The sequence below is a fragment of the Trachypithecus francoisi genome, unplaced genomic scaffold (genome assembly GCF_009764315.1).
Source record: "Trachypithecus francoisi isolate TF-2019V2 unplaced genomic scaffold, Tfra_2.0 Lachesis_group5, whole genome shotgun sequence".
NCBI lineage: Eukaryota > Metazoa > Chordata > Mammalia > Primates > Cercopithecidae > Trachypithecus > Trachypithecus francoisi.
The window spans coordinates 10692869-10720840 of NW_022681470.1; the positions used below are offsets into that span (position 1 = coordinate 10692869).

Consider the following 27972-nt stretch of genomic DNA (forward strand, 5'->3'; position numbering starts at 1 on the left):
TGCAAGTAATAACTCAGTTCAAACTAGCTTAAGCTATCATGAAAATGTTTTTTAAAAATTGTTATTTTAGGCTCATGAGGTACACGTGAAGGTTTGTTATATAGTTAAACTCATGTCATAGGGGTTTGTTGTACAGATTATTTTGTTACCCAGGTATTAAAGCCAGTACCCAATAGTTATCTTTTCTGCCCCTCTCCCTCCTCCCACCTTCCACCCTCAAGTAAACCCCAGGGTCTGCTGTTTCCTTCTTTGTGTTCACGAGTTCTCATCATTTAGCTCCCACTTACAGGTGAGAACATGCAGTGTTTGGTTTTCTGTTCCTGCATTAATTTGCTAAGGATAGTAGCCTCCAGCTCTATTCATGTTCCTGCAAAAGACATGATCTCATTCTTATGATGCATAGTAGTCTGTGGTATATATGTACCACATTTTCTTTATCCAGTCTACCATTGATGGGCATTTAGGTTGATTCTATGTCTTTTCTATTGTGAGTGGTGCTGCAGTGAGCATTCGCATGTATGTGTCTTTATTGTAGAATGGTTTCTATTCCACTGGGTGTATAATTGATATTCCTCTGGGTATCTACCCAGTAATGGCATTGCTGGGTCAAATGGTAGTTCTGCTTTTTCTCCTTGAGGAATCGCCCTACTGCCTTCCACAATGGTTGAACTAATTTATACTCCCACCAACGGTGCATAAGCATTCCTTTGTCTCTGAACCACTGCCAGCATCTATTATTTTTTTTTTGACTTTTCAATAATGGCGTGAGATGGTATCTCATTGTGGTTTTGATTTGCATTTCTGTCATCAGTGATGTTGAGCTTTTCTCATATTCTTGTTGGCTACATGTATGTCTTTTGAAAAGTGTCTTCGTGTACCTTGCACACTTTTTAATGGGGTTGTTTTTCTCTTGTCAATGTAAGCTCTATAGATACTGGATACTAGACCTTTTACAGATGCATAGCTTGCAAAATTTTTCTCCCATTCTGTAGGTTGTCTGTTCACTCTACTGATAATTTCCTTTGCTGTGCAGAAGCTCTTTAGTTTAATTAGATCCCATTTGTCAATGTTTACTTTTGCTGCCATTGCTTTCAGTGTCTTTGTCATGAAATCTTTGTTCATTCCTATGTCCAGAATAGCATTGCCTAAGTTGTTTTCCAGGGTTTCTCTAGTTTTAGGTTTTACATTTAAATCTTTAATCTACCCTGAGTTAATTTTTGTATGTGGTTTAAGGAAGGGGTCTAGTTTCAATCTTCTGCATATGGCTAGCCAGTTATCCCAGCACCATTTATTGAATAGGGAATCTTTCCCCTGTTGCTTGTTTTTGTCAGGTTTGTCAAAGATCAGATAGCTATAAGTGTATGGCCTTATTTCTGGGTTCTGTACTCTGTTCCATTGGTGTGTCTATTTTTGTATCAGTACCATGCTGTTGGTTACTATAGCCCTATTTGTATGGTTAGAAGTTGGGTAGCATGATGCCACCAGCTTTTTTGTTTTTTTTCTTTTTTGAGACAGAGTCTCACTCTGTCATTCAGGCTGGAATGCAATGGCACGATCACAGCCCCCTGCAACCTCCACCTCTTGGGTTCAAGCAATTCTCCTGCCTCCACCTCCCTAGTAGCTGGAATTATAGGCACCTGCCACCACGCCTGTATTTTTAGTAGAGATGGGCCTCCCAAAGTGCTGGGATTACAGGTGTGAGCCACCGTGCCCAGCCTCTTTTTCTCTTTTTGCTTAGGATTACCCTTCGCTATTTGAGCTCTTTTATTTTATTCCATATGAATTTTAAAATATTTTTTTCTAGTTCTGTGAAGAATGTCATTGGTAGTTTAATAGGACTAGCACTGAATCTATGATGCTGCTTTGGGCAGTATGATCATTTTAGCAATATTGATTCTTCCTATCCATGAACATGGGATGTTTTACTATTGTTTGTGTCATCTCTGATGTCTTTAAGCAGTGTTTTTTGTTGTTGTTGTTTGTTTGTTTGTTTGTTTGAGATGGAGTCTTTCTCAGTCACCTAGGCTGGAGTACAGTGGCATGATCTCGGTTCACTGCAGCCTCTGCCTACCAGGTTGAAGCCATTCTCCTGGCTCAGCCTCTTGAGTGGCTGGGACTACAGATGCCCGTCACCATGACTGGCCAATTTTGTATTTTTAGTAGAGATGGGGTTTCACCATGTAGGCCAGGCTGGTCTTGAACTCCTGCCTTCGGGTGATCCACCCATCCTGGCAACCCAAAGTGCTGGGATTACAGGCATGAGCCACTGCACCTGGCCTAAGCAGTGTTTTGTAGCTCTCCTTGTAGAGATCTTTTGCCCCCGTAGGTGTCCTTTTAGAGATTTTTTGCCCCACCCCTGGTTAGCTGTATTCTGAAGTACTTTATATTTGGATATGTGTATGGTAATTGTGAATGGGATAGAATTCCTGATTTGGCTCTCCACTTGACTGTTATTGGTGCATAGACATGTTAGTAATTTTTACACATTGATTTTGTACCCTGAGACTTTGCTAAAGTTGTTTATCAGATTAAGGAGCCTGTGGGCTGAGATTATGGGGTTTTCTAGATATAGAATCATGTCATTTGCAAACGAGGATATTTGACTTCCTCTCTTCTATGTGGATGCCCTTCGTTTCTTTCTCTTGCATGATTGCCCTGGCCAGGACTTCCACTACTGTTTAATAGGAGTGGTGAGAGAGGGCATCCTTGTCTTGTGCTTGTTTTCAAGGGGAATGCTTCCAGATTTTGCCCATTCAGTATGATTTTGGCTGTGAGTTTGTTATAGATGGCTCTTACTATTTTGAGGTATGCTCCTACAGTACCTAGTTTATTGAGAGTTTTTAACATGAAGGGGTGTTGATTTCATTGGAAGTCTTTTATGTACCTATTGAAGTAATAAGTGATTTTTGTCTTTAGTTCAGTTTATGTGACGAATTGCATTTATTTGTGTATGTTGAAGCAACCTTGCATCCCAGGGATAAAGCCTACTTGATTGTGGTAGATAAGCTTTTTGATGTGCTGCTGGATTCAGTTTTCCAGTATTTTGTTGAGAATTTTTGCATCCATGTTCATTAAATATATTGGCTGAAGTTTTCTGTGTTGTGTCTTGGCCAGGTTTTGGTATCACAATGATGCTGGTCTCATAGAATGAGTTAGAGATAAGTTGCTTCTCCTCAATTCTTTGGAATAGTTTCAGCAAGAATTGTACCAGGTCTTCTTTGTACATCTGGAAGTATTCAGCTATGAATCTGTCTGGTCCTGGGCTTTGGTGGGCAGGCTATTCATTACTGGCTCAATTTCACAGCTTACTATTGGTCTGTTCAGGGATTCCATTTCTTTCTGGTTGAGCCTTGGAAGGGTGTTTGTGTCCAGAAATTTATCCGTTTCATCTAGATGTTCTAGTTCTTTTGCACAAAGGTGTTAATATTCTCTGATGGTTTGTATTTCTGTAGGGTCAGTGGTAATATACCCCTTGTTGTTGTTGATTGTGTTTATTTGAATCTTCTCTCTTTTCTTCTTTATTAGTCTAGCTAGTGGTCAATTTTATTTTTTCAGAAAACCAGCTCCTGGATTTGTTGATCTCAATGTGTGTGTGTGTGTGCGCGCGCGTGCACACACACATGCCTATGTCCTTCAATTCAGCTCTGATTTTGGTTACTTCTTGTCTTCTGCTATCTTTGGGATTTGTTTGATCTTGGCTCTCTAGTTCTTCTAGTTGTGATGTTAGGTTGTTAACTTGATCTTTCTAACTTTTTGATGTGGACATTTATTTCTATAAATTTTCCTCTTAACACTGCCTTAACTGTGCCCCAGAGATTCTGGGATGTTTTATCTTTGTCTCATTGGTTTCAAAAAACTTCTTGATTTCTGCCTTAATTTCATTGTTTACCCAAAAGTCATTCAAGAGCAGGTTATTCAATTTCCCTGTGATTGTATGGTTTTGAGTGAATTTCTTAGTCTTGATTTCTAATTCGATTATGCTGTGGTCTGAGAGATTGTTATTTTAATTATTTTGCATTTGCTGAGGAGTGTTTTACTTCTGGTTGTGAGATTGATTTTTACAGTATGTGCCATGTGGTGATGAGAAGAATGTCTATTCTGTTGTTTTGGCTTGGAGAATTCTGCAGATGTCTATCGGGTCAGTTTGATCCACTGCTGAGTTCAGGTCCTGAATGTCTTTGTTAATTTTCTGTTTTTATTATCTAATATTGTCAATGGGGTGTTAAAGCCTCCCACAACTATTGTGTGGGAGTCTTAAGTCTCTTTGTAGGTCTCAAAGAACTTGCTTTATGAATCCAGGCGCTTCTGTGTTGGGTACATATGTATTTAGGATAGTTAGATCTTCTTGTTGAATGGAACCCTTTACCATATGTGATGGCCTGTTTTTTGTTTTTTGTATTTTTTATATTTGTTGCTTTAAAGTCCATCATTTTGCCTGAAACTAGAATTGAAACCCCTGCTTTTTGCTTTTCATTTGCTTGGTAGATTTTTCTCCATCCCCTTTTTTTTAAGCCTATGTGTGTCATTGCATATGGGATGAGTCTCTTGAAGACAGCATGCCAATGGGTCTTGGTTCTTTATTCAGCTTGTGACTATGTGTCTTTTAACTGGGGCATTCAGCCCATTTACATTCAAGGTATTGGTAAGTGTGGATTTGATCATGTCTTCACAATGTTAGCTGGTTATTTTGCAGACTTGTTTAAGTGATTACTTTATAGTGCTACTTGTCTGTGTACTTCAGTGTGTTTTTGTGGTGGCTGGTAATGGTCTTTCTTTTCCATATTTAGTGCTTCCTTCAGGGGTTCTTATAAGTCAGGTCTGGTGATAACAAATTTCCTCAGCATTTCCTTGTCTGAAAAAGATCTTATTTCTCCTTCACTTATGAACCTTAGTTTAGTTAGATACGAATTTCTGGGTTGGAATTTCTTTCCTTTAAGAATGTTGAATATTGCCCCCAGTCTCTTCTGGCTTATAGGGTTTCTGCTGAGCGATCCCCTATTAGTGCAATGGGCTTCTTTTTGTTGGTGACCTAACATTTCTCTCTAGCTGCCTTTAACATTTTTTTCACTTCAACATTTTTTTCACTTCTACCTTGGAGAATCTGATGATTTTGTGTCTTGGGGATGATCTCCTTGTAACATATCTTACTGGGGTTTTCTGCATTTCCTGATTTTGAATGTTGGCCTCTCTACCTAGGTTGGGGAAGTTCTCTTGCATCATATACTGAAATACGTTTTCCAAGTTGGTTCTATTCCCCTCATCTCTTCCAAGGACACCAATGAGTCATAGATTTAGTCTCTTTACATAATCCCATATTTCTTGGAGATTTTGTTCATTCCTTTTTATTTTTTCTCTGTTCTTGTGTGACTGTCTTATTTCAGAAAGCCAGTTTTCAAGCTCAGATTCTTTCCTCCATTTGGGCTGTGCTGCTATTAATACTCACAATTGTTATGAAATCCTTGTAGTGTGTTTTTTCAGCTCTATCAGGTCAGTAACATTCTTTTCTGTACTGACTATTGTGTCTGTCAACTTCTGCACTGTTTTATGATCTTTAGCTTCCTTGGGTTGGGTTTCAGCATACTCTTGAAGCTCAGTAATCTTCCTTTCACTCCATATTCTGAATTCTAGTTCTGTCATTTCAGCCATCTCAGCCTACTTCAGAGCTTTTGCTGGAAAAGTGATGTGGTTGTCTGGAAGAAAGAAGCCACTCTGGCTTTTTGAATTGTCAGGATTCTTGTACTGATTCATTCTCATTTTGTGGGCTTATCTACCTTCAGTCTTTGAGGTTGCTGACCTATGGATGGTTTTTTTTTCTTTTATCCTCTCTCATGAATTTGAGGATTTGATTGTGGTATAATAAGGTGGATTTGGCCAACTGGCTTCATTTCTGGAAGATATTTAGGGTGCCAGCACTCAGCTCCCAACTACTAAACTGCTGTACCTTATCTCTGGGGGACTTGTATTGGGGCCCGAGATTGTTCTCTGGCTCCTTGGAGTTAGAAATCCTCTGTGCTTGGGGGGCCAAGGTGCTCCTAGACCACTGATCACTATACTCTGAAGGGTGTTGTCAGTCAAAATGTTTCATAGTATGGTGACAGCAGAATCTATCCTTGTAGCAGCAGTTGCAATACTCATGGGTGCCAGGGTGCTAGCAGGTTCTGGGGTGCCTGCCTCCCTGCAGGCACTCACCAGAGTGGTGGAGGCAACCCAGTTGGAGGGGCCTCTGCGGGCAACTATGTGTGCAGTGGCAGTAGAGGTGGTCTTAGCTCAGGGGGAGGGCACTGGTGGACCCAAGTCTGGGCGGCCCCTCTGTGCCCTGCAAACAGGAGTGGTCACTCAGGGATCTGCGAGGATCTGCTATTCTCTGCACCATGTTAGCACAATGGTAAGGTAATGATGGGACTGGCTGGCTCTATGCCCACCAGAGCTTTATCTGCAATGACAGATGATGAAGGTGGGAGGGCAGACTGCACTCCTGTGTGCTTGGCAGGGCAAGGAAGGCAAAACCTGCCCACAAAGACACGTGCCAGCAAGGAGATGTGAGAAGTTGCCTTGGGCCTAGGGGAAGCCTCAGTGTGGGGAGAGGGTCCCTATGGGGACCCTCCTCTAGGATCCACCCTGCTGGAGCTCTCCACTCCTCAGGCAAGTCTGCCAGTACAGAAGTTATGATGCTAGCCCCCAGGGCACCTAAGACTGCCCTGCAAGCAGGCATGGCCAGGCTGGGGCCCCAGGAGAGGCCAGCAGACCAAGGGACGCTCAGGTCGATCTGGCCCTCTGTGATGTGCAAGACTGCTCAGGTCGATCTGGCCCTCTGTGATGTGCAAGACTGTCCTGCGGAGTTCAGATCAGACAGCTTCCCTAGGGCTAAAGTCTCCTATGGGAGCAAGCCATGCCTTGGGGGATGGCCGTCCCTGGTTGTGCTCTGCTACAAACGCTCCTGCAGCAAACCCTCTGGGCTGCACCTCAGCTGGCTTGCTGCCCTTACCATTTCTCTAAGCAGCTCTCCCTGCTAACTTGAGTGTTCATGGTGGTCAAGGGGTCTCCTCCTGCTGGGGTTCTGTAGGCCTGTGGCGAGAATGGATTGCTCCTTGCCAGTTCAACTGACCCATTTCCCTGGAGCCGTTGGGGACCAGGAATGAGTTCCAGTGTACAGTAGCCCCATGCAGTGTTCCCAGCTTCCTCCCCTTCAGCCCAGCTCTGTGTCTTTCCTCCGTCCACTCTGGGTGCCCTCCCTCTGAAGATCTGTTAAGAGCACACCTGTCATCTGGATCCCTGGGTAGGAGCTGTTCCCTCTGGCTGCCTCCAGATGACGTTTATGCATCTAAACTGAGCATGCTCTCTGTAATACTGAAAAGTTACGGTGCAGCTTGTACTTAAACACTTCTCATGGGAACACTAAACCATCCAAAGTGGCCTAGCCTACTCTTGGGCAGAAGTATTAGAAGACCATGGTAAAATGGGTAAAAGTTATCTTTTTATTGCTTCTAACAAGTGGTTGTATCAATTCTTGGAACAAAATCAAAACTTTTTTTTTTTTCTGAAATGTCTTTGGGAACTTGTATTTTTTAAATTTGAGCAGACCGTCTATGTTTTTTTTTTATACAAATAATTGTACCATTCTCTTTGTTGGAGGAAATAGAAGTAGATGATAGTATTTTTTGTTCTGTGATATGTTAGCATTATTCCATATTATCCAAACTTAGCAGCTACTTTTTCCCTGTCACTCATTTTTTATTGTTAAACATTTAAAACATATAAAAAGTCAAAGAAAAATCACGTGAGGGATACTTGCCTCAGACTCAAACCTCTTGTGCCTCTTCAGATTTCACTGGTGCCACCTGCTTCCTGGGCTTCCAGCCACTGGTTCCACCTTCACTTCCTGCACCAGACATTCTTCATGGTTCTTCTGCCTGGGGCTGCCCAGTCTTTTGTCCTTGGCATGTTGGGCCCTTTGGATCCCCTTATATAGCCAGGCTGACCAGCTGCACCCAGGGTTTCTGGCCCTTCTGCTACTACCAGCCTTGGCTATAACTGCCTACTACAGGGTATGGATCCAGTATCCAGAGTGAATTCCTAGAGGTCGGATGATTCCATCCAGCAGTTGGAGGGAGACTTGCTGTGCCTTGTGGTGACCTTTGACCAGTAAGAAATAAGAGATGGAAGACAAGTAGCAGATTCATTCCTATTCTTTCTCCCTCCCTTGGACGACTCCAAGACACTATTTCTCTTCACAGAATGCCTGGTGAAGCTCCAGCGTTCCGACTGGAGGCCCCTGCTGAACAGCTCTGTTGCTCTTCCTGGCTCGTGGTAGAGCAGCAGCTAGGGTGCTCATGCATTCGTTAGCATTGCTGCATGTCTTTCACTGCACTGCTTTCCTCATACTTGCAGTTGTAGGGGCCCCAGTGAAGCATAATTATGTCAGTCTTTGCCTCAGGTTAGAGTCATGAAAACCCAAGCTAAGAGGATACCTTGTAGACACTACATATGATAAACAGGGAACAATTCATTTCTTGTTTGTTATGCCAAGTATAGAATACAAACTCTTCTTTCTTCTTTGAGACAGAGTCTTGCTCTGTCACCCAGGCTGGAGTGCAGTGGTACAATCTCAGCTCACTGCAACCTCCGCCTCCTGGGTTCAAGTGATTCTCCTGCTTTAGCCTCCTGAGTAGCTGGGATTACAGGCATGTGCCACCATGCCCCGTTAATTTTTTTATTTTTAGTAGAGACGGGAGTTTTGCCATGTTGGTCAGGCTGGTGATCAAACTCCTGACCTTAAGTCATCCACCTGCCTCAGCCTCCCAAAATGTTGCAATTACAGGCTAAACTATTTTTGTGTGTGTAGCATTTAGCCTCAACTCATTCTGGAACTTACTCTTCATGACATTTTAATATGCAGGAATTCATTTCATAATTTATACTCTTTAAACAAAACCGTAAGAGTTTCTACCAGTTCCTCACTGGCTTAAAAAAAAAAAAAAAAAAAAAAAAAAAAAAAAAAAAAAAACTTGTTTAATTGATTTTCTTCTACTTGCATGTAAAATAAAAGAATAAACTGACAATAATTGGGTCATGAATTTTTACTGATATTGACAAGGGTTCTGTTTCATTCATCTTCATTTTGTGTAGGTGGGAGGCCCTATAGCTTGGCCATAATGTTAAAAGTTTAAGTGGATATTTCCAACTTCTCCTTCTGGCAATTAAGAGTCTCATCATTTCAAGGTCATCTATCATTCTTATTCTTGACATTACATCTGCCTAGATCTACATTTCTGAATTTACATGTAAAATATGATGTATATCTAATTTTTATAGATTTTTTAGTATGAGGCTCAACCGCAGGTAATTCAAATTATGTGGAACAACTTTTAGGTTTGGTCTTTTAAAAAAAATAATAGTTTCTGCTTACACATCAATATAGTATTGCTCATGTTAGGATCATTATCTGTTATACTATATATGTTGTTAACCAGATCTATAAAAATATTCTTTTTTTGTGAATAAAAATTAAAAGGCCTATTTTAGCCGTGCTTAATGAAGATAGTATGCACATACATCAAGTTCATAGATTTCCAGGAAGAAAATAAATATAAAATTTATGAAAGGAATTGGAACATATGGGCATGCAGGGTTGGTAGGTGAAACGCCGTGGTTTTGCGAACATGAAACTTTAAGTATTTATTTTTAATTACCTGCTTTGGATTCACATGAGCCATGCAATTAAATTATACCATTTTAGATGAAAGGATACTGAACTTTGTTCTGTGAGAGATGTGTGCTATTAATATTTATGGCTATTAAAAAGCCCTGACTCCATCCATGCACTCCTATCAAGATTAGGATGCTATTGAACCAGTGGCTGTCATAGACATTTTTGAGTGCTGGGCAGAAATGTTATCAGGAAGGTGACAGTGAGGTCATTCTCTTCACAACACAATGGAGATGTATGAAATAATCTGGGGAATGTCTAACTGTTCAAGCCTGTTCCATGTCAAGTTTACCTGCATTCCGTGTTTGGGTAAGTGTATTTTCAAAAAGTTCTCTTTCACTGTGCCCGGAGTAAATAAGGCACTCGCCACGTACAGCCACCCAAACACCTTAACAACAACAGGTATCAAATTGGTATATTCACCCAGAAAACAGGAGCTTCAGAAAAATATGAACATTTCCCTGGTGAAGCAAGACAGTGAAAACATGTACAATTTTCCAAGATATAGTTTTTACAAAGTATTTTCATTACAATATGACTTTTAAATGAGTTCTTGTGGGACTGAGAACAAACTGTCTCCTGTACACGAAAAATGACCATCCGAGGAGCACCAGTGGACATTGATGACCGGGCCATTTGGAAAACTTCAACTTAAATTGTGAATATAAACTTATTTTATGGCGTAGATGCAAAAGCTGTTTCTAAGGGAAAAAAAGGAGAGGAACAGATGAAATAAGGACAGAATGATGTCTCTAAGCGTTGTAGCTGGAAATAGGGATATGTGGGCGTTCATTAGAATTTTTGGGGGGGTGAATGTTTGAATATTGGTCTAGTATTTCTAAAAGGATTCCATTTCTTGACTTTGGGTCACGCAGTCCTGAGTTGAATTAGAGAAGTGGAGAGCTACATTGTGTTTGAGATTCACTGAGGCATTTCCTGGGGGAATTCATGCTGATAAAGAAAAATTTCCTCTTCTCTTTGGAGGCCCTGAGAAGGGAAGAGGAGTCTTCCTCTAATGGGCCAGTGAGGAGGCTGGGAAGTGTGACTTTCTCCAGTAACCAGCTCTATTCCTTTCCTCTTTTTCCAACACTCATGTGTCCCAAATCCCAGCACCTCTTTCTCTCAGAGTCCTTCTGCCACCTCCCAGAACTTTAGAGCTGGGCACCGTCAGGAGAGCCTATTTAAGAGCCTGCAAAATCTAGAGGCAGCTATGCGTTTATTCAGTCACCTCCCACCTGTACTGTTGCTTTGTGTCACCTCTGATTTGGGCATTATAACTAGAACACCTGAATCTATCAGTGGACTTTATGTCCTGGAAAAATATTCATTCCTCTCCACTAGATGCTTGCTCTGCAGTGTTTCATGGCAAACGGCAGTGCACTCTTTGATGTTTTGTGGAGCTGACCTCATTTATTTTATTCAGAGTCTTCAGAGCATCAGATCACCTCCCTGAACAGGCTTGAAAATTCCTATGGTACAGCCAAGTTTATTCCTTTCCTCACATAAAAGTGATACCAGAAGACAAAGGCAAAATCTAGAGACTAGCACTGTGATGTTGAGCTGGTAAGGTGTAAGATGACAGAGAAGTCACCGGTACCCACAGCGGTACTTTGCACACAGCAAATGTTCAATTGGTTTTTGAATGTTTAATACACCACATACGAGGGTGCTGATTCTCTTTCATATTAAGACAGAAAATGAACTCCTATTATAGGAAATGAATTTGCCCTGAGCAAGGAAGAGCTTTCTAAAATGAGAGTTCTATAAGAATTAAATAATCTGGGAGATAAGCGATTTTTTTGGTTTCTGTCATTGGAGGTTTTCAAGAGGTCTGCCTGATCCATATAACAGGGAAATGACAGGGGTAGGCCAGGTGCCTGGGGACTCTGAAGTCCCACAATGATATATACAACAGCAGTCTTAGAGGTGCCAGGAAATCTGACAGCTTTAGTCTCAGTGCAGTGTTTGAGATTGTCCTATATCCACCTCAAGTTAGAAGCTCAAGATTTTATGAGTCCCAGTTGTAAGTTAAATGGAGAAAGAAGAGGATGAGAAAGTTAGTTAAATAGTTTAATCAGAGCAGTTTTACAATTCTAAAATTAACAAGCAGACTTGTAATAAAAGAGCTCCAATGTTTGCAAAATGACATTGTTTCCATTCTGAATCTGACTTTTTAATTGTAAAGGTTAGCATTACATTTAAAAGGACTCAAAATGGAAAAAAATGGAGTGATGTATATCATCATCCGTGTTTTGTGATGCAACTGATGAAATCCCTGAATGGATATTGCTTCAGCTTTAATATTAAAAAATGACCTGACAAGAAGTCCTTAATCAACGAAACTGATCACAGGTGGCTGAAAGAAAGAGAAAAGCCCAAAACTACTGTCAAGTTCATAACGTATCACATTGTTGGTGGATGACACTGGCTCCAGATATACAATTAAGCCCACAACACTTTATTACTATGAATATAATTATCATGAAATTTCTCTCACATTGATCAACTTGTTTCCGAAGGTTTTCTTTGTTCATTTAAACTTGCATAATAAACATGCAATGAATGGTTTCTTTTGAAAGTGTATTTTTTGCAGTCTTTTTGTTTTCATACAAAGATTTCATAAAGTTGCAATGTTGCATCAGAGCATTACCAAAATAATAGCAGGAGCATATGGCGGGGGTGGGGGGGGAGGGCAAATGTGAATTTAGCTGAATGAGAAGAGCCTCCTTTCATCCTGAGACACCACCCGCTTTTTTTTTTTTCTCTCTTTTTAAGGTGCAAACTGCTTTTCTTACCCTCCCCCACCAAAGAAAAGACTAAAGGAGAAAAAAAAAAAAAAAAAACCTCATAAAATCAATCTAAGAAAAGAAAGGTCGACATAAAGAAAATAAAGATGTTTTTTCATGCACGTATCTTCTGCATAGCTCAACCCACATAGAGTAAGGCACTATTTCCCTTTGCAACTGGTGTCCATGGCAGTCTGTGGAGTGCTACAGTGCTCTGTGACCATTAGACAGCTTCCTTCCAGGATGGTGAAATGAAGAGGCCAGGTGAGTGTGGCTGCCACGCGTCTCTGTGAAGGTCCCGTAGCTCGAGGAGACGCCAGGAGCCTCAGAAGAAAATCTGTCTATGTGTGTTACGACAGTGTCCAGAATGGTTTTCTTTCCAGAATTCCTTTTTTTGTCTGAGTATGAATTTAGATTATTCTTCCGTGTTTAGTCTCAACGTAAATACAGAAGGTGGCGGGGGGTGGGGAAACAGGTCTTCCGAAACAGAGTTTCGATGCTCCCAGAAAACACACAACGCTGGCAATTCACACAATCAGCAAAATGTTTCCAAGAGAGCAGAGAAATTGAGAGAGGGAGAGAAAGGGGTGGGGTTTTAGTTTTGAGAGGTGATTGGGGTCTGAGTTCAATTTAGCTGGTCTTCATACTGTTTCCGGAAACAATCCCCTGCTGGGAAAAATTCCCAACACCTTTCTTGATACATCTTCCAGACATAAGATTCCTGTAAAAGTCAAGGAAATGTATTAACACTTTCCCTTAAGTGTGTGCTACTGTAAAAGTCAAGGAAATGTATTAACATTTTCCCTTAAGTGTGTGCTAACAAAACATAAGGTAGAAACTCAATTTTGTTACCTATATCACACGGAATAGAGAAGTCCACATTCATGTAGATGGTTCCTAACTAACTATACCAGACCTTATTAACTTCTAGTAACAGTCTTCATCCTCACCATAATAATGATTAAAAATATGTTAGCTGGGCACACTGGCTCACGCCTATGATCCCAGCATTTTGGGAGGCTGAGGTGGAAGGATCGCTTGAGCTCATGCATTCGAGACCAGCCTGAGCAACATAACGAGATCTTGTCTGCACTAAAATTAAAAAAAAAAAAAAAAAAAGCCAGGCATGGTGGTGCATGCCTGTAGTTTCAGGTACTTGTGGGGCTGAAACAGGAGGATTTATTGAGCCCAGGAAGTCAAGGCTGTAGTGAGCCCTGATCACGGCACTGCACTCCAGCCTTTTGGCAAAACAGCAAGACCTTGTCTCAAAAATATATATGTATATGTGTGTGTGTATAAATATACATTTATGCTTTTGAGGGCTCTCTTAAAATATTGTATCCTTCAAATTCAAACTAACTGCACATTGGAAGAGGAACTTCAAATAGCTTAAATGCCTTAGACATTTAATATGCATTGTACATAATACTTTGAAGTTGATTGGAAATCATCTATCTGATTAAACAATCAAGGACATTATGCAATAATTAAGAACTCAATTTTTTAAAATAATGGAATTCAAAACTCAAATCCAGCATTTGCAGTTAGTAAAAGCTTACTGTTTTACATAAAATTAGTATAGAATTCTACTGTAACAAAGGCAATCTTTTCCATACTCATTCAACGTAGCAGGAACTTTATATCAAGATACCACAACTAATATCTGAAAGTAATTCCATCCCTCACTGTTTAATGCACTCATTTTGTTCTGATATTTAGAGCTTCTCTATAATTTCTTTCAGAAGATGATACGTAATAATTTACCTACCTGTCCTGTGTGTTCTGTTTCATCTTTGTTTATAAGATACATCAGAAAAAACCTACAGATGCAGAGAGACTGATCAGAAATGAACTGTATGGAAATATTAGGATAAACAGGGCATGTTTAGATAAATTGTATGCTGCATTCAATTATGGCCCACACAGAGAAAATACCACATGCACATTTTTGGAAAAATTACAGCGTACCAGAAAGAGGAATCTGTTGACCTGACTTTTCTGATCTGTTGCTATTTGACCCTAGAGGCTTCAAGTTAGGAATATACACATTGGTCGGAATCAAATCAACACGGATGAATTAGAACTGAAGACTAGCTTAAGGAGAAGTTCTAATTTACTGATCAAGTTCCATTGAGTATAGTTAGACCAATTTTTTCCCTATAATGCTACTCGGCATCTCTTCTGTTTGTTACTACAATTGGGTCCAAAAATGAGTAAGAATAGCATTTTACCAAACTATAGTTTTGGCTAATCTCAAGTAATGGAAAGATTTCTATGTATTAATATTTTTTGAAATGCAGCTTTTAAGTTGGTATCCAACAGTGCCTGTCGAGATCTGAAAGTCCTCTTAAGATCTGTAAGAAGAAAAACGGAGACTCACCTCTCCCTAGGAAGCAGCCTGGGAAATCTTATCTAAAATGAGAAACATGACCAAGACTCGCAGAGAGGCTCTGCTCCTCCCTGTCCACCTCTTCATTTCAAGTTCTAGAAACTATCATTTACATGAAGAGCTGCAACTTAAGTCAATCTTACTCCAGAGGAAAAGAGAGCCATTAGCTGTTGGTCTTTCTCTTAAAGCATCTGCAGCAATTGTTTTTTAAACAAGAAACAAAAACCTCTCTATTCTGAGATGGGTGGGGACTGGTGGCGGCTACTGGAGGGTGGAAGATTCTGAAACGGGCACACTCACAAGTAATTAGCCAAGTTGTGCTCCTGTAAAGTGTGGGTTTCAAAGCCATGTGGCACTGTGTCGAAGTAATCATTGCCTATCCCACAGATGAAGCATTTGGTCTAGAAAACAAAGGGAAACATTAACGTCAGAGTTCAGAAAGCAAAACAAAAGGAAAACACAACTCGCCATGTAGGGGCAGCTATTATTTGGTTCACTCCATACACGTCAAAGATCATCACATGGAGGCCATGCCAAGCCCACAAATATAAATAGAACTGTCTCTGTAACTATATCTTGGTGTTGGCTTAAATGACACAGGTACCAGCAGCAATAAGTAGCAGATGCAGACAGGGAACAAGAGGAGGAGGATGATGATGGCCGCAAAGCAAAGTCTCTTCCTTTCTCTAGCCTAGGTGAAAATGTCCAGGCTTAGTGATCAACTCTTGTTCATGACATTGACTAAAGTTATCTAAGCAGGATTAACTGTGTCCTCAACTGAAACTGCAAACTTAGTACCCACCCACCCAAAGTCTGATGACCAAGGGGGAAAAGGTGCAGATCACTTTCCTTTAGAAAAGGCCAAATCAAATATCAAGCTATGGAGCATCCCATCTACAATTCAGTGAGGGTCTGCCAGGTGCTGTGCTAGGTACAGAATTAGCCAGTGGATGTGTATGGAGAACAACTTTCAACTCTGGGGACCAGGTTCCTGGTCTTCTTGGTTCCACTTTCTCTGGACCATGCCTCTCCTAAGCAGCCTGTTAGAGAGGCACCTGCTTAGGTCTGCCCCTTGCAGACAGGCCTGGTCCACAAAACCCAAGGAGAAGCAGACCCCCTATTTTATTATTGGAATTGTATATGTATCATTTCAAATGTATTCAATAACTGTCCCATGTGACTCTGGTGTTCATCTTTCCCTACCAGTTGTAAGCTGTTTTATGCCATCTGAAGCATGTTTATGAGGTCCTGTATTTTAGGAACTACAATCAAGATGATTATCACAGTGTATAAAATTCTTCCTGCCTTATTGATCCCTATCTGCTGACAGCTGATAGGCCACACTGAACAATTGGGGAGAATAACTGATCAGGTCTTCATACCACTGCAATGATGTCTCTTCCATTGAACTGGCTCAAATCACACTCATCAGCTTTACTGATGAACCTGTTCTTCCTCTGGGTTACCTGTGTCAGCTAACTATGCCACCATCCCTCTGGTGGCTAATGCCTGAAACCTAGATAACCCCTTGCTTGCTGCATTCTCTACATCCTCTGCATTTGGTCAATCACCAAGTCCCTCACTGAGGATGCAGGAACTAGATGGATTCAGGCAGTACTTGCCCAACTCCCAAGTGACACCTCGTTAGCAAAAGCTTCAGAGTCTCCCACCTGGAAAATGTTGACAGTCCACTTCCCTGTCCCTGTTCTTGCCAGTTTCTAGTTCATGCCTCACATTTTAAACCACAGTGATCTTTTTAAAATGCTAATCTGATCATCTGGCTGCCCTGCCTAAAGCCCGTTTCTTGTTTCCCACAGCCCATATACTAAACTGTAAATTTCTCAAATGAGTGATTAGGTTCTTCATTCACTGGTCTTCCTCTCTGGCCTCGTCCTCAGAATTTAATCTGCATCTGGTAGCACTGAGGCTGCTAAGAAAAAAACCTGCACGTCAAATTCCCTAAAATCAGTCTTGGTCTATAATTTCAGGTGGCGATGGGCTCAAAGATCCCATTGTGAATGGTACCCCTGGAGATGTCCATGGTGTGGGAGAAGGGGGTGGGAGGTTGCCCAAACTGTCCTCCTCTCTCCTTATCAAACCCACAGACTTCCATAGTCTTCAGACCTCAGCTCAGACATCCCTTCTTCTAGGAAATTCCCTGACCATCCAGGAATGAATCAGATACCAGCCCTGGAGACCCTAGCACTCAGGGTTTTACTCCTATAAAGGACTCACCACACTGCTCTGTAATCATCTGTTTACTTGTCATTGAATCTTTGGTTTTGAATGAATAATCTCCTCACTTCTGGAGGGAAAGGATGGTGTCCTATTGCGGTTTGCATGCACGTGGGGTCCACCACGGTTTCAGCCGACCATGCTGTTCAACTATATGTATTGCTTGAATGGAAAACAGGCTAGTGAAACCATGAGTTGTGCCCTTTCCCCTCCTCCTTCCCACATTCATGATTCTCTTGATAAAGGCAGTAAGGAAAACCAGGGCCCAGGACAATAAAAAGGCTGAGTCATGAATGGAGAAGCTTACCTCCATGTCTTCTTTCACTTGTTCCTGTTGGTCTCTTAGTTCTCCAAAAGCATCGATAATTAGACCTGGTGTTAAATAAAAACACAATTTAATCTTTATCAAGCAATGAATAATTCAGTTCCTTGGCTAATCCCCTCAGGGAAAGGGGAGATGTACAACTACTTTGCAAAATGCTCAGAACATGGTAAATGTGACTACATATCCGATACTCCTAGGAGAAGGGAGGCGGTGTTCTCTCCTTGGGGGCAGAAGTACATGCAGTTACTGGGACATACGCTCACTGAAAGAGTGTTTTAAAATGAAGTGACAGCAGCAAAAACCTTTTGTTCACTTGGCATATACAGATGTTATTACATACTTCATGCTGAAAAAGAGCAGCTGAGGTTTATGAGTAAGTACAGAAAACTCCACTAATAAGATTTTCAAGTACTAATGTAGAAATAAAACATGATCACTTAAACGAAGAAATTTGCCTCAAGTCACTTTTTTTTTTTTTTTCGAGACAGTCTTGCTCTGTCACCCAGGCTGGAGTGCAGTGATGCAATCACAGCTCACTGCAGCCTTAACTTCATGGGCTCAGTGATCCTCCTGCCTCAGCTTCCCAAGTAGCTGGCATTACAGGTGCATACCACCACACCCTGCTAATTTCTGTTTGTAGAGACAGGGTTTCATCATGTTGACCAGGCTGGTCTCCAACTCCTGGGCTCAAGTGATCCTCTGGCCTCAGCTTCCCAAAGTGTTGGGATTACAGGCATGAGCCATGGTGCCAGGCCTCAAATCACTTTTTTTCACAAGTCCCTTATAAGTAAGCTTCCATAATTTCATTGACTGTGGCAATCAGAAACACTGTGTTGTTTTAAGCTCCTTTTCCCTCCTGAGACCTGCTGGCTTCATATTTTCTTCCAAGTTATCTTATAACTTTGTCCTCTTAGAAAACACGTTATTTTTACACTCACTAAGAGCACAATGAATGAATTGAGTCCCTTAAACTTGTCCATGGTACTTTACTAAAAAATAGTGTCATTTGATGTCTGTGGACTTTAGATTGTCACATTTACAGACATTTAATTCAAGCCAGGATAAATGTGTTAAGCAGAAAAGATAACATGACATTTCTGAGAGAGAAAAGCACCACACTCCAAGTTGCCCAGAAGTAAAAGGAAGAACTAGTGGGTCAATACAACACTGTGGTTGCAAGGGGTCTGGATTCAGATTGCCTGGGTATAGATGGATTCCAGCCCTGTTTAGCTGTGCACTTCGGCCAAATTCCTTAGACTGATTGTGGCTCAGTTACTTCACACAGAAAAGCACCATTCTCATAAGGTTGGTGAAATGGTAAAATTAGTTAATACATGTGCTCAGCAGATAGTAGATACTCAACAATGATACTATTAATAGCTTTATAGTTATTTATAAAGCACTGACTATGCATCAGGTATTACACTGGGTACTTGAATGTATGTCCTTTTTTATTATACTTTAAGTTCTGGGGTACATGTGCAGAATGTGCAGATTTGTTACACAGGTATACATGTGCTATAGTGGTTTTTGCTCCACCCATCAACTCGTCATCTACATTAGGTATTTCTCCTAATGCTATTCTGACCCCCCAACAGGTCCTGGTGTGTGATGCCCCACTGTGTCCATGTGTTCTCATTGTTCAACTCCCACTTATGAGAACATGTGGTGTTTGTTTTCTGTTCTTGTGTTAGTTTGCTGAGAATGATGGTTTCCAGCTTCATCCACATCCCTGCAAAGGACATGAACTCATCCTTTTTTATGGCTGCATAGTATTCCATGGTGTATATGTGGCACTTTTTAAAATCTAGTCTATCATTGATGGGCATTTGGGTTGGTTCCAAGTCTGCTATTGTGAACAGTGTCACAATAAACATGCATGTGCATGTGTTTTTATAGTAGAATGATTTATAATTCTTTGGGTATATACCCAGTGATGCAATTGCTGGGTCAAATGGTATTTCTAGTTCTAGATCCTTGAGGAATCGCCACAGTGTCTTCTACAATGGTTGAACTAATTTATAGTCCCACAAACAATGTAAAAGTGTTCCTATTTATGCACATCATCTCCAGCATCTGTTGTTTCCTGACTTTTTAATGATCGCCATTCTAACTGGCATAAAATGGTATCTCATTGTGGTTTTGATTTGCATTTCTTCAATGACAAGTGATGAGCTTTTATTCATGTTTGTTGGCTGCATAAATGTCGTCTTTTGAGAAGTGTCTGTTCATATCCTTCACCCACTTTTTGATGGGGCTGTTTGTTTTATTTTTGTAAAGTTGTTTAAGTTCTTTGTAGATTCTGGATATTAGCTGTATATCAGATGGAGAGACAGCAAAAAATTTTCTCCCATTCTGTAGGTTGCCTGTTCACTCTGATGATAGTTTCTTTTGCTGTGCAGAAGCTCTTTAGTTTAATTAGATCCCATTTGTCAATTTTGGCTTTTGTTGCCATTGCTTTTGGTGTTTTAGTCATGAAGTCTTTGCCCATGCCTATGTCCTGAATGGTATTACCTAGGTTTTTTCTAGGGATTTTATGGTTTTAGGTCTTATATTTAAGTCTTTAATCCATCTTGAGTTAATTTTTGTATAAGTTGTAAGGAAGGAATCCAGTTTCAGCTTTCTGCATATGGCTAGCCAGTTTTCCCAACACCATTTATTAAATGGGGAATTGTTTCCTCACTGCTTCTTTTTGTCGGGTTTGTCAAAGATCAGATAGTTGTAGATGTTTAGTGTTATTTCTGAGGCCTCTGTTTTGTTCCATTGTTCTATATATGTTTTGGTACCAGTACCATGCTGTTTTTGTTACTGTAGCTTTGTAGTATAGTTTGAAGTCAGGTATTGTGACGCCTCCAGCTTTGTTTTTTCTGCTTAGGATTATCTAAGCAGAACTATGTGGGCTCTTTTTTGGTTCCATATGAAATTTAAAGTAGTTTTTTTTCCAATTCTGTGAAGAAAGTCAATGGTAGCCTGATGGGGATAGCATTGAATTTATAAATTACTTTGGGCAGTATGGACATTTTCACGATATTGATTCTTCCTATCCATGAGTATGGAATGTTTTTCCATTTGTTTGTTTCCTCTCTTATTTCCTTGAGTGGTAGTTTGTAGTTCTCTTTGAAGAGGTCCTTCACATCCCTTGAAAGTTGTATTCCTAGGTGTTCTATTCTCTTTGTAGCAATTGTGAATGGGAGTTCACTCATGATTTGGCTGTTTGTCTATTACTGGTGTATAGGAATGCTTGTGATTTTTGCACATTGATTTTGTATCCTATGACTTTACTGAAGTTGCTTATCAGTGTAAGGAGATTTTGGGCTGAGATGATGGGATTTTCCAAATATACAATCATGTCATCTGCAAACAGACAATTTGACTTTCTCTCTTACTAATTGAATATCCTTTATTTCTTTGTTTTACCTGATTGCCCTGGCCAGAACTTCCAACACTATGTTGAATAGGAGTGGTGAGAGAGGGCATTCTTGTCTTGTGCCAGTTTTCAAAGGGAATGCTTCCAGTTTTTGGCCATTCAGCATGATATTGGCTGTGGGTTTGTCATAAATAGCTCTTATTATTTTGAGATACCTTCCATCAATACCTAGTTTATCGAGAGTTTTCAGCATGAAGGGCTGTTGAAGTTTGTTGAAGGCCTTTTCTGCATCTATTGAGATAATCATGTGGTTTTTGTCATTGGTTCTGTTTATGTGATGGATTACGTTTATTGACTTGCATATGTTGAACCAGCCTTGCATCCCAGGGATGAAGCTGACTTGATCGTGGTGGATAAGCTTTTTGATGTGCTGCTGGATTTGGTTTGCCAGTTATTTATTGAGGTTTTTGCATTGATGTTCATCAGGGATATTGCCCTGAAATTTTCTTTTTTTGTTGTGTTTCTGCCAGGTTTTGGTATCAGGATGATTCTGGTCTCATAAAATGAGTTAGGGAGAATTCCCTCTTTTTCTATTGTTGGGAATAATTTCTGAAGGAATGGTACCAGCTCCTCTTTGTACCTCTAGTAGAATTCAGTTGTGAATCCGTCAGGTCCTGGACTTTTTTGGTTGGTAGGCTATTAATTACTGCCTCAATTTCAGAACTTGTTATTGATCTATTCAGGGATTCAGCTTCTTCCTGGTTTAGTCTTGGGAGGGTGTATGTGTCCAGGAATTTATCCATTTCTTCCAGATTTTCTAGTTTATTTGCGTAGAGGTGTTTATAGTATTCTCTGACGGTAGTTTGTATATGTATGGGATCGGTGATGATATCCCCTTTATAATTTTGTATTGCATCTGTTTGATTTTTCTCTCTTTTCTTATTAGTCTGGCTAGTGGTCTATCTATTTTGTTGATCTTTTCAAAAAACCAGCTCCTGAATCCACTGATTTTTTTTGAAGGGTTTTTCCTTTCTCTATCTCCTTCAGTTCTGCAGTGATCTTAGTTATTTCTGTGTTTTTTTTGTTTGTTTGTTTGTTTTTTTTTTTGAGATGGAGTCTTGCTCTGTCACCCAGGTGGAGTGCAGTGGCATGATCTCGACTCACTGTCTTAGTTATTACTTGTTTTCTGCTAGCTTTTGAATTTGTTTGCTCTTGCTTCTCTAGTTCTTTTAATTGTGATGTTAGGGTGTCAATTTTGATCTTTCCTGCTTTCTCTTGTGGGCATTTAGTACTATAAATTTCCCTCCACACACTGCTTTATATGTGTCCCAGAGATTCTGGCACATTGTGTCTTTGTTCTCATCAGTATCAAAGAACATCTGTACTTTTGCCTTAATTTTGTTACTTACCCAGTAGTCATTCAGCAGCAGGTATCAAAGAACATCTGTATTTCTGCCTTAATTTTGTTACTTACCCAGTACTCATTCAGGAGCAGGTTTTTCAGTTTCCATGTAGTTGTGCGGTTTTAAGTGAGTTTCTTAATCCTGAGTTCTAATTTGATTGCACTGTGGTCTGAGAGACTCTTTGTGAGGATTTCCATTCTTTTGTATTTGCTGAGGAGCGTTTTGCTTCCAATTATGTGGTCAATTTTAGAATGAGTGTGAATTGGTACTGAGAAGAATGCATATTCTATTGATTTGGGGTGGAGAGTTCTGTAGATGTCTGTTAGGTCTGCTTGGTCCAGAGGTGAGTTCAAGTCCTGGATATCCTTGTTAATTTTCTCTCATTGATCTAATATTGACAGTGGGGTGTTAAAGTCTCTCACTATTATTGTGGGGAGTCTAAGTCTCTTTGTAGGTCTCTAAGAACTTGTTTTATGAATCTGGGTGCTCCTGTATTGGGTGCATATATATTCAGGATAGTTAGCTCTTCTTGTTGCATTAATCCCTTTACCATTATGTAATGCCCTTCTTTGTCTCTTTTGACCTTTGTTGGTTTAAAATCTGTTTTATCAGAGACTAGAATTACAATCCTTGCTATTTTTTTCTTTCCATTTGCTTGGTAAATATTCCTCCTTCCCTTTATTTTGAGCCCATGTGTGTCTTTGCACATGAGATGGGTCTCCTGAATACAGCACATTGATAGGTCTTGACTCTTTATCCAATTTGCCAGTCTGTGTCTTTTAATTTGGGCATTTAGCCTGTTTATATTTAAGGTTAATATTGTTATGTGTGAATTTGATCCTGTCATTATGATGCTAGCTGGTTATTTTTCCTGTTAGTTCATGCAGTTTCTTCATAGTGTCAATGGTCTTTACAATTTGGTATGTTTTTGCAGTGGCTGGTACCGGTTGTTCCTTTCCATTTTTAGTGCTTCCTTCAGGAGCTCTTGTAAGGCAGGCCTGCTGGTGACAAAATCTCTCAGCATTTGCTTGTCTTTAAAGGATTTTATTTCTCCTTCGCTTGTGAAGCTTAGTTTGGCTGGATGTGAAATTCTGAGTTGAATATTCTTTCCTTTAAGAATGTTGAATATTTGCCCCCACTCTCTTCTGGCTTGCAGGGTTTTTACAGCGAGATCTGCTGTTAGTCTGATGGGCTTCCCTTTGTGGGTAACCCGACCTTTCTCTCTGGCTGCCCTTAACATTTTTTCCTTCATTGCAACCTTGGTGAATCTGACCATTATGTGTCTTGGGGTTGCTCTTCTCAAGGAGTATCTTTGTGGTGTTCTCTGGATTTCCTGAATTTGAATGTTGGTCTGCCTTGCTAGGTTGGGGAAGTTCTCCTGGATAATATCCTGAAGAGTGTATTCCAACTTGGTTCCATTCTCCCATCACTTTCAGGTACACCAGTCAAACGTATATTTGGTCTTTTCCCATAGTCCCATATTTCCTGGAGGATTTGTTCATTTCTTTTCACTCTTTTTTTCTCTAATCTTGTCTTCTCACTTTATTTCATTGAGTTCACCTTCCATCTCTGATATCCTTTCTTCTGCTTGATGGATTCAGCTATCGATACTTGTGTATGCTTCACAAAGTTCTCATGCTGTGTTTTTCAGCTCCATCAGGTCATTTATGTTCTCCTCTAAACTGGTTATTCTAGTTAGCAATTTCGCTAACCTTTTTTCAAAGTTCTTAGCTTCCTTGCATTGGGTTAGAAAATGCTCCTTTAGCTCGGAGGAGTTTGTTATTACCCACCTTCTGAAGCTTACTTCTGTCATTTTGTCAAACTCATTCTCCATCCAGTTTTGTTCTCTTGCTGGCGAGAAGTTGTGATATTTGGAGAGAAGAGGTGTTCCAGTTTTTGGAATTTTCAGCCTTTTTGTGCTGGTTTCTCCCCATCTCCATGGATTTATCTACCTTTAGTCTTTGATGTTGGTGACCTTTGGATGGAGTCTCTGAGTGAATGTCCTTTTTGTTGATGTTGATACTATTCCTTTCTGTTTGTTGGTTTTCCTTCTAATAGGCCCCTCTGCTGCAGGTCTGCTGGAGTTTGCTGGAGGTCCACTACAGACCCTGTTTGCCTGGGTGTCAGCAACAGAGGCTGCAGAACAGCAAAGATTGCTGCATGTTCCTTCCTCTGGAAGCTTCTTCCCAGAGGCGCACCCACCAAATGTCAGCCAGAGCTCTCCTGTATGAGGTGTCTGCTGGCCCTAGTCAGGATACATGGGTGTCAGGGACCCACTTCAGGAGGCAGTCTGTCCCTTATTAGAGCTTGAACACTATGCTGGGAGATCTGCTGCGGTCTTCACAGCTGTCAGGCAGGGACATTTAAGTCTGTTGAAGCTGCACCCACAGCCACCTCCCCCAGGTGCTCTGTCCCAGGGAGATGGGGGTTTTATCTGTAAGTACCTGACTGGGGTTGCTGTCTCTTTTTTCAGAGACGCCCTGCCAAGAGAGGAGGAATCCAGAGAGGCAGTCTGGCCGCAGCGGCCTTGCTGAGCTGCAGTGGGCTCCACCCAATTCGAACTTCCCAGTGGCTGTGTTTACATTGCGAGGATAAAACTGCTTACTCATGCCTCAGCAATGGCAGATGGCCCTCCCCTGACCAAGCTGGAGCAACCGAGGTCAACCTCATACCACTGTGCTAGCAGCGAGAATTTCAAGCCAGTGGATCTTTGCTTGCTGGGGTCCGTGGGGGTGGGAACTGCCGAGCCAGACCACTTGGCTCCCTGGCTTCAGATCTCTTTCTGGAGGAGTGAATGGTTCTGTCTCACTGGTGTCCCAGGTGCCACTGGGATATGAAAAAAACTTCTGCGGCTAGCTTGGTGCCTGCCCAAACAACCACCCAGTTTTGTGCTTGAAACCCAGGGCCCTGGTGGCATAGGCAGTAGAGGGTATTTCCTGGTGTGGTGGTTGCAAAGACTGTGGGAAAAGCACAGTATCTGGGCTGGAGTGCACCATTCCTCCTGGTACAGTCTCTCACGGTTTCCCTTGGCTAAGGGAGGGAAATTCCCCAACCCCTTGTGCTTCCCAGGTGAGGTGACACCCCACCCTGCTTCTGCTCACCCTCTGTGTGCTGCACCCATTGTCCAACCAGTCCCAGTGAGATGAACTGGGTACCTCGGTTAGAAATGCAGAAATCACCCGCCTTCTGCATTGATCTTGCTGGGAACTGCAGTCTGGAGCTGTTCCTATTTGGCCATCTTGCCAGCTACCCTCCTTTTTTTTTTTTTTTTGGAGATGGAGTTTTGCTCGTCACCCAGGCTGGAATGCAATGGTGCGACCTCTGCTCACTGCAACCTCCTCCTCCTAGGTTCAAGTGATTCTTCTGCCTCAGCCTCCCAAGTAGCTGGGATTATAGGTTCATACCACCACACTAGGCTAGTTTTTGTATTTTTAGTAGAGACAAGGTTTCACCATGTTGGCCAGGCTGGTCTTGAACTCTTGACCTCAAGTGATCCACCTGCCTCAGCCTCTCAAAGTGTTGGGATTACAGGCATGAGCCACCGTGCCTGGCCTGTATGTCATTTAAAAAATTCTCAACAACCATAGGGCTCAGAAGTTGGTGGTGGTGGTGATGGGTTTGTGTGTGTGTGGTTTATGAAATGGAGTTTCATTTTTCTTGCTCAGGCTGGAGTGCAATGATGTGATCTCAGCTCACCGCAACTTCCACCTCCTGGGTTCAAGCAGTTCTCCTGCCTCAGCCTCTCAGGTAGCTGGAATTACAGGCGTATGCCACCATGCCTGGCTAGTTTTGTATTTTTAGTAGAGATGGGGTTTCACCATGTTGGTCAGGCTGGGCTCGAGCTCCTGACCTCAAGTGATCCACCTGCCTCAGCCTCCCAAAGTCCTTGCATTATAGGCATGAGCCACTGCACCCAGCTGGCTTAGAAGTTTAAAGGTTAAATGGCTCATCCACCCAAGATTGTAAAGCTGGGGTTCATGAGTCTGAATCCCAGAGGTGAGAATCAAACCAAGGAAAGTGCCCTTTCCATTATGTTATTTGAAAGAAGACAAAATAACACTGTATCTTCCATTCATACCAGGGTTCCATGCTGCTTTACCTTTCCCCCTGTAGACTGCATGATGAAGAAATACTGAAAGGAAAAGTTTGATTTGGCTTTGCCAGGAAACACTTGATGTTATTACCCTACCTTGAATATTAACTTCAGCAATATGTGGCTCAAATTCTAGATGTTATCAGCTTCAGCGAGGATGACACTTACCTTGTATTATGGCCAAGAGAATGACAATAACAAAGAAGAAGAAAGTGATGTCAAAGATGATTCGATAGATCTCATATTCATCTCCTGCTGGGTCTTCGATTTCATCCCCGATCCCTCCTCCAGCACGAACTCCAACATACATGTGGAACATATAGCACTGGAAAAAAGACATGGTATCACTTCTTGGAGGGACATTACCCATTTTTATTCTCGACAAACCCCAGTTCTCTCTGTAGTTCCTAATCCTCACTCTGGAAGTGAGAATTATTGCATTCTATATTGCCTCTTTTTGTTTCCATATTTGTAGCTGTGAAGCAAACACTTGGCTTTTGCATGTTGCTGTCTTTTAAACAAAAGTGTATACTGCATACTCTGCCTAGCACTTTCTCTCTCACTTTGGCGAAAATGGAAAATTTTCTAGTATCTTGTGTCTTGTATCTAGTATCTTGGCTCTGAACTGTCTGTTCTAATGAGGTAATCATATTATGAACACATTAAGGGACATACGACTATATTGCATTGTTCAGTTATTTTGGACATAACGGACATTGGAAAGGTGAGGTAGTAAGATAGAATCTTAGAAATTAAGCTAGAAGAAAACATACTAACGCCCTCCCCTCACCTAGTATATATGAAATACGATGCTGAAATTCTTTTCTACTTTCATATCTACAATAAAAAAGAGAGGAGACCTGAGGAAGAAATAGCATCTTATTGTTGAAACCCTAAAACATCAAAGCCCCCAACAAATACAGCTGCCTGTGCCTACTGCTAAAATACGAGGGGTTCGTTAAAGTGCATTTTAGGGCAGTGTTCTCAGCCTCCGCACCAGTGACATTTTTGGCTGGATAATTCTTTGGGCAGGGGCTACCCTGTGCACTGTACACTATTTTAAAAAGATCCCTTGATCTCTACCCCTTAGATACCAATAGCACCCTACCTCATAGTGACAATAACAGATATCTCCAGATACCAAATGTCCTGGGGGGGGGGCAGTGGGGGGTAGTGAGGAATGAAGTCATGCTGGATTGAGAGTCACTGGCTTGGAGCATCCAATATTTTATCCTCATTTAAGCTAAGTCCAAACTCCTTTATCAGGCCCTTGAATTTAGCCACACTCACCTTTCCTAAAAATCTCCCTCTCCGCTCTCTCCACTCTCCTCATACCTCCTCCAAATGAACTATTTCTGATTCCAGATCTTTGCTCATACATTCTCCTTCTCTTGCAATAGCCTTTTCCATTCTTACCCCATTCCTACTCATCCTTTGGGCCTAAATTAATAATCCTTCCTCTGAGATTTTCTTAGACTGTCCCAGATACCCTGACTTAATGGATGTGTCACCCATCAATTCAAAACCTAGTTAGTTGCTGCTGACCAGAACAAAGGGGACAAAAGCCTAAACACAGAAACACCACACTCTTCTGCTTCTCTTCATTTCTGGCCATTGCTTCCCAGTCTCCTTTGCCAAATCTTCCTCATCTCCCTGTGGCTTCATGAA

At 41.2% G+C, this 27972-nt stretch overlaps 1 protein-coding gene across 8 annotated transcripts in view; it reads right to left on the reverse strand.

Moving 5' to 3' along the window:
- Window positions 1-11762: 11762 nt before the first annotated feature.
- Window positions 11763-27972, reverse strand: part of RYR2 (ryanodine receptor 2) — an 805689-nt gene continuing 789479 nt past the window's right edge. For all 8 annotated transcript variants that reach the window (XM_033200167.1, XM_033200166.1, XM_033200162.1 and 5 more), the window contains 5 exons: window positions 26473-26629; window positions 17424-17488; window positions 15182-15282; window positions 14261-14312; window positions 11763-13213 (listed from right to left, as the gene is read on the reverse strand). In XM_033200167.1, the coding sequence (XP_033056058.1) occupies window positions 13118-13213; window positions 14261-14312; window positions 15182-15282; window positions 17424-17488; window positions 26473-26629 (471 nt within the window). In that variant the 3' untranslated portion in view covers window positions 11763-13117. The remainder of the gene's footprint in view (window positions 13214-14260; window positions 14313-15181; window positions 15283-17423; window positions 17489-26472; window positions 26630-27972) is intronic.